The following is a 15,479-nucleotide window of genomic DNA, read 5'->3' on the forward strand; positions in this document are numbered from 1 at the left end:
GGTTCCCTTTGGTTTTTCATCAACTGAAATATTCAGAAACTTTTACCCACAAATCACAAGGCTCCTGTGATTGCTTCCCCAAAATCCTCTGAAGAAAAAAACTGCAGCAAACCACCTCCTCCTGCACAAAAACATCACCCAGCATACCCTGCCTTCTGACACACCGTTTGCCAAGAACAATGACAGGAGTGTGATGTGAGCTACCAAGTCTGCTGAACAGACACCTGCTTTTCCTCTCCCCATAAAAACCACTGGGAACAGCCTCTAGACATTTCAGAAACTGGTAAAAGCTGCTAGTCTGCTTCAAAGGGCAGCAGATTTCCCTTCCACCTCTTCCAACTCAGAAATGCACGTGTCTGTACCACGCAGTTTCTTCCTCCAGCTTTCTCTCCCCTTTCCCACAGATACTATGACAGGGAAGTACTGTACAGGCAGACAGATTTTGAACAATGCTTTATTCACACTGCTGAAGACTGGGAATCAGTTCTGGTGACAGTTTATTTTGTGTTACTCAGGCTGAGGAAGTCAAAACTACACGTTATTACAAGGTCACTGTCCCACAGAGGGAAGCACACAAACTCTCCGAGTACTGTCATTTGCAACTTTGTCCTGTTAAAATGTAACTCAAGCTGCAAAGGGTAACACTCTTACAAAAAACAGGTGCCCTCCAACTGCTGGTATATTTGCAACCCATGTTTTTTTTTAGTGGCAAAGATTAGGGCTTTTTCAAGTGGTGCTGCAGTCAGACCAAGCCTTCAGGTAAAGGGCAGTACCACAGATATTCAAAACAGGCTACACACAGTTAGAGCAAAGCACGGAAGGTTCCACTGGGCACAGAGTGGAAAATCAGAGCTTGTATTTCAAGAGCACAACTTGCTTATGTGATTGTAAAATGTCAGCATTTGCAGAGAGGCAAGAAGTTACCTTCTGTGGGAGAGAAAGGGAATCATCAAAAGACACATTTGCAAAAGTATCTTTTATAGTTCAACCTTAACAGAAACCAACATTTTGACTTAAGCTCCCTTTTAAAACCAACCTGATGATGCTATTATACATTACACAGTGTCAAGTAATGACCTTACTTTACTACACTTATATACATCAGTTCCCCTGAACCCCTGTCAAAGTGCTTCCACAACTGCATAGCTAACAGTCAGAAGAATCCTGCAATGTAAGGCTAGAGGCACAGCCAAATTGACCCCTTTATTGTATTTGGAAACCCTCATTTCCAAATTAAAGCACTTTCAGGGTAACTAGAAAACATACTTATTCCAACCCTGCAGTCTAGAAGTGGTGAAAGAATGAGGTAAACATACTGCATAGGCTATATATTTAAATCCAAATCCCCAAAGTGTTTTGGCTTAATTATGTAATTATTTAAAATTTGAATAGAGAGAAAAAATAGTTATAAAAATCTGAAAACAAATCTAGGTTGATACTAACAGCATTAGACAATAAATGATTTAGAAAGGGTATTTTCTATTGCCTTTTTTTTTCTTTTCTTAAATTAGCCAGACAAAAAGCACAAATTGAAAAGCACCTTGGTGCTTTTCCCATGGAGCTGCTCCTTCTAGAACACCTGCTCAAATTCAGCTTGTCTGCTTCAGTTAGCCTGAGCCAAGACTGAGCCCACACTGTCCCAGCACTCCAGGGAATACCAGCCGTCCAGGCCATGCTGCAGCTTTTCTTGCCCCAGCCCAAGTCCTGGAGCAGTGACCAAGCTCTCTGGCACAGGGCCTTCAGAGCAGATTACCAGTGCTTAACAGTGTCAGAGACCTCAATTACCATTTTAAACAATTTGGAAACTAAATTATAATTAACAATAGTGACTTTTCTGATTCTCATCTTTTTATTTAAAATGTGTCTTTGCAGGTTCACTTTTCTTAATATTCCCTTGCATCAGTATTTAGTTCCCAGAAATTATTCCTGTCAGGCAATGCAGTTTTCTGAAAAGACAGTATCTTCCATCCTCACCACATTTTCAATAAGCTCTGTAGAAGACAGTCAATGATCAGAGTACGATAAAGTGCATATATTCCTTTCTGATACAGGCAACAAAACTGTGGACTAAAAAAATAAATCATACTGGGAATTGAAAACAACACCAAAAAAACCCCACAGTGGCCCTTTACCACCCCACCAATTAAGTTGCCCCACTGAGTACTGCCCAAAAATACTTTTCTTCAAGTGTCTGTTAGCTTAAAAAAAAAAAAACAAAACAAAAAACAAAACTTATTTTAAAAAATGGTTCCTTTTCAATTAGACTCTGAGAATCACAGATTTATCTAACTTTGAAAGCTACAGCTTCCTCAAGGCTAGCATAGTGCCTTGACAACATTTAAGTAGTTTGTACTTCACCCTTTGGATCCAGGTTTCAAGCTTGCAAAAGCTTTGGAGTTCTTAAGGGAATGTGAAATTTCATTGAGAAAAGAAATAAAATGATAGTCCCTTTCTGACTTCTTGGACTCAAAAATAACTACAATGGTAAAGTGAGGTTCGGGGCGAGTCAGAAAGTAGGTGCTTTGGACTTTGTCATCGTAGAAGTGAACAACCTTCTCCAAACTGTTGAGGTCAGAGGTTCTGTCAGTCATAATCATGATCACATTGGGCCAGTGCATAACAGGCCTGTCACTGGGCAGAGACACCACTGCAGGATACTGATCCACTCCCTTGGGGGCTTCCCTGTACGAATGGGGATGATGATAACCATGTCCCTGAAAACTCTCTGATCCACGATTGTCAAAAATTAAGGAAACATTGACAGCATCATACTTCCGGATGAAGCTGGAAATTTTCCCAAAGTAATCAGGATTTGTTTTAGCAGTCAAAGTTTTCATTTCAGATGCTGTTGTCTGTCGACTAAGGGCCTCATGAAAGTAAAAGCTAAACTTGGCAAGGAGAATGTTTTTGAGCTTCATCAGCCAGAGGAAGAGGTGTGGAGGTTGCACAGCCTTCTGAGACTGCCCTCCAAACAGGTGCTTCTTGGTCTCCCGCTGTTTCTCAAAAATTTGGCCCCAAGTCTGTAGCTTTGTGTGAGCACTGTGCAAGTTGACCAGGGATGGAAGGAACTTCCACTCTGAGATCTGAGCCTGAGCCTTTAGGAGGTGTGCAAGCACATCTACCTCCAGCTGGAAACTGCTTTCAAGAGGACTGAGGATGGGATGATGAAATCTAGAAAACATAACATTAGTCAAGACATGAGAACTGCTGTACACAATGGTGAAATAATCAGACAGCATCTGCCAGTTAACAGACAAAAGATCAAACATCAAAGCAGAGTAAAGTGTGATTCAAAAAATAATATTCTTAATTTAAAGAACAGTTCTTTTTACATAATTAGGGTAAATATTTCCACAAACAAACAGCACTTTACATCTGACAAAAAAAAACCACCTGTCAGACTTTTCTTTACCAAAGTAAGGGAGTTATATTTCATCAGTTCAACAATCACAGTTTATCTTAATCTGTGAACTACTATAACACCATTTCTTTTTAAATTCAGATGATCTTGTTCCAATTTAAAATCTCTTGTGGCAGTAATACATGTCTTGATGGTTCTGGAGCAGCAGTAAGACATTAAGTTAAATCTAAGGAATTATGTTATAGATCTGTTCACATAGGGGAGCTATGAGGAAGCCAAGCTGAGTTTGGTTTTGTTTTTTGGAACCATAATTAAGTCCTTCTCTTCTCACTTTTTTCCCTGACATTTAGAAAAAATACAGATGCAGTCTACCTCTCTTCCCATGATACTCAAATTATTTGCAATTTATAACATCAGTAATAACATACTTAATTGAAACAATGAAAAACTGTAATGTAAAATATATCATTTTATAAACAAATGGCCTTTTTAGTACATGTGTTCCCTCATTGGCATTTGGGATTCAAAAAGGTCTCTAATAAAGAACAATGAACAGTTCAAAGACAAGACTTGATGAGGTTTCCATTTAAGTAAAGACAGATTTATCTTCTCACTTCAGAAAAATATCTCGGATCTTGTTACTGGTTTAAAACAATAAAGTTTATACAGAATTTTTCCAACTTTTAAAACGAAAACAATGTCATTATTCTTGTCAGCTTCTAGTACACAAAAAATACAACCTGTTTTGGAAATAGCTGGTTCAAGACCAAAACACTTCATTTTGTTGTAGACCAGAAGACAGAATAAGAATGTCAGGCTTTTCATCCCCTCACCACTACTTTTCCTTTGGTTTGTGGGAAACGTCTGACTATTTTATCACTGATCTATAAGCATCTCTTTTTTTGGAAGCCAAAATTTGTATATTGCAAGGATTTGTTATTAAGATGCAAATTTAAATTGATCTGAAGAAAATGAAATTAAGAGTATCATAAACCAGCTGATGCACCACCTTGGCCAAACCAGCCTGGCTGGGTGATCAGGCACGTTCTGCACACAGCACATGTCAGCAACCCTCAGGCTGACCTGCTGGAGCAGGGATCCAGTGTTTACTGGCCACTTTGGTGGGCTGAGAAGCCCAGAGCATATTTACATTTCTTTGTACAAACAAGAGCTTAAAGAAGAGTCAACAAAAAATAATTTCTAACAGTCAACATTAAATCTCTCTAATGGTTTTGGTATTCACCAGAAAAACAGTTGTGTTGCTGTGTATTTTAAGATGGTACAAAAAGCATTATGCAACATTATTTGTTGCAGTCCCATCAAATGACACACACCACAGTGATTTAAATACATTTGCAGTCAGATCAAGAAAGTTTCCTTCCATCTTAAAATCAATTTTAAAATCCTTGTTAAGGCAGCACTGCCAAAGTCTCCTGGATTAACATGCTGATGTACAGCTTCCCACTTCTACTTTGCTTCACAGCTTTCCTAATGTTCCACTGTCCAACAGGATTTGCTAAACTGTTTTAATCAAAAAATACACACCTCAGCCACAGCTGAGAAGCTTGATATTGCTACAGAGAAAACAGATGAGTTATGCACTAAGTATAACTGCTGTAATTGAGTTTTATAACGTAGAAGCATCCAACTGAGCTCAGTATCATGTGAAACAGACAAGTTTTTTCCAATATTTCATAAACCAGACTGTCAAAAACTTAAGAACACACTGAAAATTTGACTTTGATCCTCCTAATCATTCCTGAAAGCAGAGGGATGCTAGTTTTGTTTTGCAGACTGTGAAGAAGCCACATTTTCTTTCTATTTCCTTCCAGAGATCACACATTCATGTACATATTACACAATGCTGACTAGATGAAAAACATTAAAAAATTATTACATCAGAATAGGTGCTATAGTTACTTATTAATTTTACACTAAGCTTTTAAAGGATCTTGCTTCCAATGCTGCTTTAATAATTCAAGATCCCACCTAAACCAATAGTCAAAAACTTCAGGAAAAGTTACTTCTCCAGATGTATTCTAGAGAAAAATGGAAAGGAAAATGTTGAGTACTGGCCATGCCCAAATCAGCAATAAGTAGTGAAAAAATAGTAACAAAATAGCTTTAAACTGTTCAAGAATTAATGATATTTCAGATACAAGCAATATGTCTTGTTAACTATCAATTCTGTTGTTCCTTTACCAGCTGCCAGTTATTTCCTCTGTGTTATCTGCCCAGCTATTTTCACAAGTAAAGGAAAGAAACCAAGGCCAGAACCTATCTAAAAATAAATGTCCTGTCTGGCCTTAGCACAGCTGGCAGAAATAATGGCACACATCCTCAACTACAAGTGGGGATACATTGACAGAGGGAAGAGGCTGGGTAAGGATGAATTTATTTGATCATTCACCTGTAAAGCAGAGATGCCTAGCAGCCATTACATATCAACATAACACACCCCAGAAACTGATTTGAGATACAAAGACACTAAAAGGAAGGCCTAAAGGAATATATCACTATACCCACTTTTTTCAGAAACATTCTGCATGTCACTGGGGAGGAGCACACTGCAGCTACTGAATTAGCTCTGACAGCATCTTAGATTGTCTCCATCTCAAAGACTGCTTGCTAACCCAAAGCAAGATCATCAGTATTTTTTCCAGGGAGACATTACTATTTTTTAAAGATGTTATGATATATATATAGTTATACAATACATATTATATAAACATATTATATAACAGATAATGCCTCAGAAGTACAAATGTACCTGTGAAATTTATTTAAATAGCATAGTAAAACATGTCATATGCAGGTATAGTCTTGCAGGTATAGTCACTCACTTCATCAAAGTAAGAATTTTGATTCTCAGATTTTTACACAGTGCTGTTGATTCAGCACATGCTCAGAACAGATGGCAGTTGTTAGTGTGCAAGAGAAACCAATTTTTCAAAATAAAATTCCAAACAAAAAAAAAGTCAACAACAAAAACACCCAAACCCCTAAACTTACTTCCCTTTACTCCTTAAAGTTTATCACACCAAGGAAAATACATTTAAGTTTCAGGTTTTTACTGGACTAACAGTCCTGATATTTTAAGTGATCACAAGCCAAGAACTGAAAAACATCACTACTAAGATCATACAGACCAGTTTTGATTTTCAAATTGCAAAACTACATAGCAATTTGCCAAATGTATCCCTAAAAAAATAAGGCAATCAGCTGCAGTGCTTCAATCTGGAATATCAGAAAGCAGCACTGAATTATTTTCTTTTTTCCTATGTGAACAGTATAAAAATCCTAACTGAAAAAAAAGTAAGACCTATGTACTTCACTAACAATGACTTAAAGAAATTCAACCACATCTGACAGTTAACTTCCTACAATGGCTATCTTTTCTGGTTTAAAATGAAGAGGCAGAATTTCAGTGTGTTGCCAAGCATTCAAAAATTCTCTTTTAAATTGCCATCACTTTCAAGGCACCTAAGTTAGATGTGAAATACCCAACCGACCCTCATTTAAAACATCCCAGTATTTTTGTAACAGCAACTATTAAATCTTAACTTCAAGAAACCATACTGCCAAGGACCAAGGTCTCAGAGGTGCTCCTCCTAGTGGCTCCAAGACCTCTGGAGAAAAGTGGTAACAGAGCACCATAAAGCCCTGCCAGCTAGGCCAGACAGTTGTGGTGTAGCTTTTAGATCTAAGCAAACATATATTCTTAAAAAGTAAGATTGTCACAAAAGTATTTGCTTTATTTATGTCACCCTTTACTGAAGTCCATATGAAATTAAGGCTTTTTCCTTTCCCCTACCAAAGAAAAAAGTTCAAGAAGCCTTGCATCTTATAAAAGGAAAATCACTCTTCATCTGTCCTGAAAATGAACATGCTGAGCATTAATTAAGGCACAGGGAGGAAGGCTCCTAGTACACCATGAGCAGACTCCCTTTGTAATTTCTCTTCTTTGGAAGAAACTTCATGCATCTGATGCTGCTGGCCAACACAGACTTCACACATGAATTTGTGAAGGGACTGTGCTGTTCAGCAGTCAAAGGCCAGCAAAGTCTTTAGGTTTGCTTTGAACTTCAACATCAGGTATTACAGATCACATGTCTGAGTACATACTGCCAGCAAAGAAGCACTGACCTTGAACTGTATTTCTTTAAGATGGATTCCAAAATGTTTACCAGTTCCTCAGAGTTAATGAACTTTTGGGTGCTGAGCGTGTACATTTTTTCATAGAAGTCAGCAATTTCCATCCGAGCCTGAACAAAAAAACAGAGCTGTTCAGACAGGTGAGAAAGCAGCTCTTCCAAGTGAGGAGCTGTTCCTCCTAGTGCATTGTGACCCGTCGCCACCACCTTCTTCAGCTCATTGTGCAGAGATGTGTAGATGGTTCGGATGGAGTCCTTTCGGCTGAAGAATGACTGACCACCTGTTCAGATAAATATGGAGGTATTACCAAATTCCAGGGACAGCAAAGACAGACAGCAACACTGGAAAATTCTTGTCATTACATATCTAGTTGTTTGCAAGTATTGTTTAATAACAGTACTTCTTTTAACAAAGCAAAAAATTCAGTATTTAATTCTGCAGGCAACTGAATGAGAGAGCATATGCTCAGAAGCGCTTTATGTAACTTCACACAAGCCACACTTGTCCCAATTCATGTCTCAGCAGTCAATGGCAGCTGCAAAACAGCAACTCCTTCACAGCTGCCTCGGTTACTACAGGACTTTTAAGAAACCCAGGGTTCAGTTAAATTTGCTACTATGATACATAATCTGGAAATACTGTTATCTGTGGAAGTCAGAAGAATTAAGTCATCATCACTTGACCGATCAAATTTTAATAGACTCCACTCCTGTTAATAACTCCAGATGTTTTCCAGAAAATTCCCTTAACAATCCCTCTTCAATCATGAAGCACTCAAATTCATGAAGCAACTTTTAAATGGGAATCATGCGACATCTGTGTGTACAAATCAAATGTTTCTAGTCCCTAAACAATCTAAATATAAATCAGAATTCAAAAGGAAAATAATCACACTTTATCCCAGTGAGACCACAGTGCAGGTTAATCCAAAACTAAAACTTGGAGGGCAGGAGGGAGAACAAGAAGTCATCTGTGCTTCTTTCTACCTGCTCAACACTACGAGGAATTTTAAAAAGAAAAGAAAGACAAGTAAAGGGTCAAAGTAAAAGATATTTAACTTTGACATTACAAAAAGACTGTACAAATGTACTAGCCTTATTTAATAGTTTCTATTTACAGAAGACCTAATGTGCTATTCTGACAGTCAACAGATGCAGCAGAGCAAAGACCACAGACTGAGTCTGAATATTTAAAGATTCCAAATTTAGCTGCTGCTTTGAAACAGCTTATAAATTTTGTAATGCTGTATAGCTTTTTCCACATTCCTTTTACACATATATAATGTTCAAAGGTGACCCGTGACATTTGAGGTAGAAAGGCAGAGAACTGGCTGTGATAGTGAAACAGCTCCCATTGTAAGACAGGAGCAGCCCCCCAGCCACAGGCAGGAGGAAGAATCATCTATTGCAGTTGTTCATGAAGCAAATAAATAAACAAAACTTTGTCTCTTCTGTTGTCACCTTTATCCTTTCTGCAAGCACAAAATTCACTCTTTAAAATCAGCCTTAGAGTTTTGGCTGAAAAGATCTTATAAAAGTTCTAAGTCATCACTTAAATAACAAAGCTGAATTTTCTTGATGGTTTAATGTGCTATACATCAGACTCATATCCTTTGATCCATTTTCCATGCCCACCTGCACTTCAAAAAGAAAATAAGCAGCTTTGCCCAAAGGGCAGCATCACGAAAGCTCATCCTGTGCCAGTTTGGAATTTTTCTATTCATGTACTGATAAAAAATGAAGCAGCTTCTACCATGGCCAAAGCTTCCTGAGATCCTGCGGTATCTGCATGGGTAACAACTCCTAGGATGCTATCTCCAGCCCCGAGTACTTACACATACACGCCTCTAACACAAGGTGAGAAAGCTTTACCGCTTTGGTCACCACAGCAAGGTCATCTTTGGCTATATCTCAGCCAGAGCATCTCAACACAGAACCACCTCTGGCTGGTTCCTGGGAAGGGCGGGCAGGCACGCTGCCGGCCAGCGAAGAGCTGCCTCGAGCGGCACACAGCCAGCGGCACACATCCCTGCGCTGCACCTGGGCTCGCGTCCGTTCCTTCAGGCAGCGCCCGTCTGCAGGGCCCGCAGCCCGGGCCGCTCCCTCCCTCCCTCCCCGGAGCGGTACCTAGCTTCTGTCCCAGGAAGGTCATGCTGTGGTAGGCCTTCTCGGCCGCCGCCAGGTGCGCCAGCCCGGCCAGCAGCGCCAGCCAGCTGGACCCCGCGCTCTTGTTGGCCTCCCGCTCCTTCTCCACATTGTCCTTGGCCTTGTCATAGGAGAAGATGCCCAGGTGGGAGAAGAAGGTCTCCAGCACGGCCTGCTCCACCGGCACCGGCGCTCCCAGCGGGATCGACTCCCCCATCCCGCCCGGCGCCTCCGCTCGGCCGCCACTTCCGGGTCCGGCGCCCGCCCGCCCGCGCGGGGGAACACGTGACCGGCGGGGCGGGGAGCGGCCGGCTCGGGGTCACGTGACGGGCCGGGCTGGCGGGCGGGGCGGCGGGAGCGCGTGCCCGCGCGCGGGCCCCTGCCGGCCGCGCGCCCCGCGCGTCACGCTGTGCGCGGAACCGCAACCACGCTCCTGCTGAGCTGCGCTGTCAGCCAAAAACGTTCCACACCTCGAGCTCCTTCTGACACCCCTACTGCCACCTCTTACTCGCAGAGGACCCTCCCGCTACTTCCGGTTTAGTTTCTCCCTCCCTTGCGAGCGGGGAGATTGCGATTGCCCACATTAATCCCAATTTCTTCAGTTCATGTTTGACAGACGAGCTGCCCGAATTCATTCTCCATGCAGGCGATGAGGAGCACAAGGCTGAGCCACGGGCCAGGCCACAGAAGGGAGCTATGGGGCCACACTGAGTGGTCCCAGTTCTGCAGAACTGCCCACCCTTGCAGTGGCAGGCAGCACCTCTCCAGACTGAGTGACGGCTCTCCAGTCAACCCAGGAAGGACACATTCCCGGTTTCCTTTCTGCACAGCACCTGCAGCTGTTTTTAAGCTGACATCAGGACAAAACACAGCATCAGTTCTTTAACACCGGTATGACCCATGTACTAATTTAAGTAGTTGCCTCTTGTCCAGGAAACACCATCACTAAAAATGGGCATCAGAAGCAAGCACCACCTCTAATTATGAAGCAGCCTTTTAAATATCAACTACAGTGTCTGCAAGCTGTGAACAAAGTAGCCTAAGGATTCAGGTTTGGATATAGAAATTGTCATCATTTTCATTCATTGGTCTAATAGAAAAGGCTAAGTCTGCCAAGCCCTTCATCACTTTTCTTTTCTAGGCACCTCCATACCCATCCTTGATCTTATTCAGAGTGGAGTGTAACATCCCTGAAAAGGTTCTGGTTAGAACCAGAATTTTGGCTTCAAATGCTTAAAATTTGAAGCAGCTTAACTGAAGTTATGAGGTCTTTATTCTTACAGCTAAGTCTGAGCTCTGCACACACCAGAAGCTGCCTTCCTCCTGAACCCAACTGTTCACTTAGTGTGCCAAAGGGACAAAATGGATTTTACAGCTGCTCAACAACAGATCTGTCTGATCTGGAAAGCTGGTTATTAAAATTTAATTTATTGATGGGCTATTTCACCCAAAGCACCTAAAACACTCACCTGTTCAAGGCAATCACAGCTGTGAATAGTAGGCTGCCAATGGTTTAGAGAAAATAAGAGTAGGAATGGGGACTCCTAGATAACCAGGACACAGTCTCCAAAAGACAACTGGGAGTGAAAGCTTCCAATAAGACCTTTATTGCAACACAAAGTTGACAACATGTTTTCGTATTTAATAGAAAGTATTTGGTCTCTTGGTGGTGAAACGTGGTTTGTGCTGGCGACGCAGAACTCTGTGTGGCAGCGGGAACTTGATTTTAGAATCCTGCAAGAAAAATGTTTCTATGTTAATTGAGGCATCAGATGAACAGAAAATAGTCTGGAATAAGCAGCCAAGCTGTATTCAGTGACTACCTTATGCTTAGAGAAAAAATCCATCCACAACTTAAAGATATACTTCACAGGACTTAAATTCATTAATTCTGCATTCTTTTTTTCAAAAGTAATGCCAGTCAGAGGCATGTTTTCTGTACCACAACATGTATTCGCTTTATCGTGACTTTCTTCCAAATACTTCTAGCAGTAGAAGTCTTGATCATAACATACCATAATCATGAACATATGCACCCAAGTTTGGCTCCTGCCCTATTTCTGGCTGCAAAGGAAACCTGTACCACACAAGAGAGATCCCCTCTTCCAATCCAGTGTTGGACCAGGCCCCACCAGCCAGTGCTGGCTCACTTACATGGAACTGCTTGACTGCTGGTCTGCGGCACTTGCTGGCAGCAATTTCCTCAACCTTCATGATCTGGATAGAGTGAGCACGGGCACGATGACGGGCTCCCATATCACGGTCTAGAACAACAGAACTCATTAAAAATAAATGTTACGACATTTTCAGTTCAAGAATCGTACAGCTCTTTGTTCAAAAATGTTCACAGTGCCATCTACAGCTTTTAAAATTTCTAATTAAAATTTTAATGTAATTAAAATCACTGTTTCTATTATGTAAAGTGATGGCACAAGTATCACAAAAACAACAAACAGCAGCAATTCTTCCTGTAAGTTCTAAGTAAGCTCCACAACAGGAAGAACCATCTTATCTTCTTGTCCAACTTCAAGAAAGTACACATGTACACAAGTAACATACATAGAATTACTTACTCTCTTGCAAGAGAAAAAAGTCCTGTGATTTAGAATCAACACTGAAATATTACTGGAAACATGAACTTCAAAACAGTTTCTGTTCCAAAAGGAAGGTGCAAGTAAAAGTAGGACCTGAGGATATCTTTACTTTTATTGAAATGGACCAGCAATAGAACCATGAATTGATGTTCATCCCACAGAATCAGGCTTTTTGAATAGGAGGAAGCATCTGTACTTAGGCTACCTGAAAATTCCTCTATTCAGCAGTGCAAATCACTGGCCTCAAATCACATCCATAGCTAGTTCCACAAAGTAAGCCTGTTGAAATACTGCTGTGTTTCCCATGAAGATCTAACACACCTATGAAAAACTTACCTGTCATAACTACTCTTGAACATAAAAGTACCAGTCAATGTATCATGAAAAGTTTTCTGGGTCTCTTAAGCAATCCTTCAGTATGTTCATTAACAGAGATTATTGTACATTAATGTAGAACCTTCAATTTCACTTTCAACAGCACTTCAGCTTTTGAAAGGCGACAAGATACATTTAATATTTGCACACATGACAAGAATATCATTATTAAGAACAATATTCTTTGGGTTTTTATGTGCAATCTGTAGTGCTCATAACACTTTGGAGTCAAGTTTCAACAGCATCAGCCATACAAATGGTCTATCCCTCAAGTACTTCACAAAACAGTCTGAAATCAGGACAACCATTTCTTGTCCATGAAATGAGGTGATGAGATCTTGGTGTAACAATAGGGGATTTTTCCCTGTTTTTTTTTTCCCTACTTGCTCAATAAAGTACAGATTCTAGTATATTCCCCATGATCTCTGAAATTTTCTTTTCACAAGACTTGGGACGATATATTCAGTTATCTTAAAACAGCACAGTGCAGGAAACACAGCACCTGAGAAGTCATTAAATTCTCCGTTTCTATGAGCAACACTCATTACTAGAACTGTAGAAAGACACACCAAAAAGAAGTGGGAGCATTTTCCAGTCAGAGAAACTGCATAAAAAGAGGTAACAAGTCACCTACCACATGTGTAATAGGTAAATATCTATGGAATAGATGGCAAGCCCCTCCTTTAACTTTTCTCAGTGTTTCAGTTATTTTACCATGGGTTAAGTCAGCATGCTTTATGCTTTTATCTCTTTATTTTGAGATTTAATCTTCTGCTTGTAGACTGCTCCCACCATTTCACACCTCCAAGAGTGACATATACTTACAGCACTGAGTGACAGCACCCGCAGTGGTCAGATCTCTGTACTCCCTGTACATGTTGTGGGTTCCACTACGAGAATCGTAGCGCAACCAAATACCAAAATTTTTTACCCTCAGAGGGGACTTCTCATACACCTGGAATTACACAAGAACAAGTTAGACATGATGTACTATCACCATTTTACAATTTTAAGAATAAATATTTCAGAGCTCTAGCGAAACCCCTGTTTAAAGTCTTACTGTCAAAAAACAACTCTTTGCTCTCTTTCCCCTTACCAAGATAGGTGAATATGTCTTGGTAATTCAGAGTACAAAGATTTAGTAATTCAAAGAAAAATACAAAATTTCAGCTCTAAAGAGTGCTCTTGAAGTATCAAGGTAAAGGAGTGCAAGCACACAAACATCCACTTTCCCAGGGCTATGAATGTCCAAATGCCTCTTAAAACATATATTGTACAATGAACCCAAGTCTAAGGTTCAACACACAGCTCACCATTTTTAACCAGTAAGTAAATTTGTATTTCGTTTACAATACATTTACCACTACTTTCAAAAACCAAACTTGTCACTCCTTTTCACAGCAACTGAAAGACATGGATTTCAACCTCACACCCCATAACTGCAATTCCTGTAAAATCCCTCCACGTACACCAGCTAGAGCTCCGTAAGAACCTCCCACACTTTTAGGTTTTTAATCCTTCACCTGTCCACAGTACACAATCTCTCCGGAAGACTTCTTCATCTTCTTCAGCTGAGAGACGAAGTACCAGAATCGGGACTTGGCGACGACATGGTTCGGAGCGAAGATCCGCATGCGGTACAGAGGAGGGGTCGTGCATTTCGGCGTGGGCAGGCAGCGCCCGACCACCTTGTACTCCCGCAGCTGGAGGGACACGAAACACAGGCGGCCGGCAGAGTGAGCGAGCCGCGCACCACCGCCCCGCACCCTTTGAGGCGGCTCCTCAAAGGAATACCGCGACGAAAGAAGCTCAATCCGTCAGGGGAGAGAGCGCCTTGCGCCGGGCGGGCCGATGTCGCCGCCGATGTCCCCGCGGCCCGCACGCCGAGCTGGGTCCGCACCTGGCGGGAGCGGCGCCGCCGCCATGTTGGCCGCTCGCTGCCCCACGGGCCCGGCGGCGCCGTTCGGGTACGCACGGGCCACTCTCGAGCTATAACCCGCCACCGCCGCCCTCCCGACGGCCACCCCGGCCGCACTCCCGGTTCCGACCGCGCCCGCCGGGCCCCGATCCGTACTCACGGTGCCCGACGCCTTCATGGCGCTCCACCGCCGTCGCTCTCAGGAAAGGAAAGGGATGGGCACCGCGCGCCGCCGCCTGACGTCATCACGCAGCCCCGCCCCCGGCGGCCCGCGCGGCGATTGGCTGCGGGCGGAGCGCGATTGGATCCCGGGGCTGTCAGTCTCCGCGCGCGGGCCTGGCTTCCGGGCCGGCCGCACCGCGTGGCTGCAGCCCTCGGGGCGGGCGGCGCGGCCCGGCCGCAGCGCGCTGCTCCCGCCACCGTGCGGGCCTGCAGGGCCCCGCGGAACACAGACCTGCCGGCGCTAGCGTGACGGACGTGGCAGGGAGGCCCCAGGCGGAGGCACCGAAATCCCCTCGGGGCGGTAGCCGGGAGCGAAGGGGTATCGGGGGAACCTTTCTCACTCGTCCTCCTCCGGGATAGCGGGTCACTGGCTACCGTGAGGTTGCCCCCGAAGCTCGCCCCCACGCACTCAGCTCCAGGGGATGCGTGTTGCGGCTCGTTCCCCGTGCCCTGTGAGCGGGCAGCGGCTCTGCAGGCACAACGAGCAAGTTTCTCTGGAGCTTGGGGCGCCTCACGCCTTTTGAGAGCTGCGGGAGCGGGGTTTGCCTCGGCAGATACTGTAACAGCAGCGCCGTGGCACGGGTTTGGAGCGCGTTTGGGCCGCCTTTCAGCCTGGCCTCGGCAAAGCCCCGAACACGGCGCTGCGCTGCGGAGCCCGGTGCCACATGTGCAGACACAGCTGTGTGAGAAACGACGCTCACTTTTAAAAT

General features: G+C 43.0%; 2 protein-coding genes and 1 non-coding gene across 6 annotated transcripts; all 3 read right to left on the reverse strand.

Moving 5' to 3' along the window:
* Positions 1–438: 438 nt before the first annotated feature.
* On the reverse strand, positions 439–10,606 carry KICS2 (KICSTOR subunit 2). 4 transcript variants are annotated; one of them, XM_039704150.1, is made up of 4 exons: positions 9,643–10,606; positions 7,723–7,796; positions 7,508–7,626; positions 439–3,171 (listed from the first exon to the last, which is right to left on the reverse strand). In XM_039704150.1, exons 1-4 carry the CDS (start codon positions 9,875–9,877, stop codon positions 2,355–2,357), a joined length of 1,245 nt encoding a protein of 414 aa, XP_039560084.1. In that variant the 5' UTR covers positions 9,878–10,606; the 3' UTR covers positions 439–2,354. The 4 variants fall into 4 exon arrangements, with proteins under 4 accessions (XP_039560084.1, XP_039560083.1, XP_039560082.1 ...); XM_039704149.1 differs by having other exon boundaries at positions 7,508–7,644; XM_039704148.1 differs by having other exon boundaries at positions 7,508–7,796; positions 9,643–10,603.
* Positions 10,607–11,244: 638 nt separating this feature from the next.
* RPL18A (ribosomal protein L18a) lies at positions 11,245–14,845 on the reverse strand. The gene is made up of 5 exons (XM_039704152.1): positions 14,708–14,845; positions 14,153–14,332; positions 13,455–13,584; positions 11,815–11,924; positions 11,245–11,394 (listed from the first exon to the last, which is right to left on the reverse strand). The coding sequence occupies exons 1-5, from the start codon at positions 14,723–14,725 to the stop codon at positions 11,302–11,304; spliced, it is 531 nt and encodes a 176-aa protein (XP_039560086.1). The 5' UTR covers positions 14,726–14,845; the 3' UTR covers positions 11,245–11,301.
* Positions 12,701–12,832, reverse strand: LOC120499943. Its single transcript, XR_005627002.1, has one exon. It is a non-coding gene; the product is annotated as a small nucleolar RNA SNORA68 (small nucleolar RNA).
* Positions 14,846–15,479: the final 634 nt, after the last annotated feature.

The sequence above is a fragment of the Passer montanus genome, unplaced genomic scaffold, assembly GCF_014805655.1.
Source record: "Passer montanus isolate IOZ18808 unplaced genomic scaffold, ASM1480565v1 scaffold17, whole genome shotgun sequence".
In the NCBI taxonomy this organism is placed as follows: domain Eukaryota; kingdom Metazoa; phylum Chordata; class Aves; order Passeriformes; family Passeridae; genus Passer; species Passer montanus.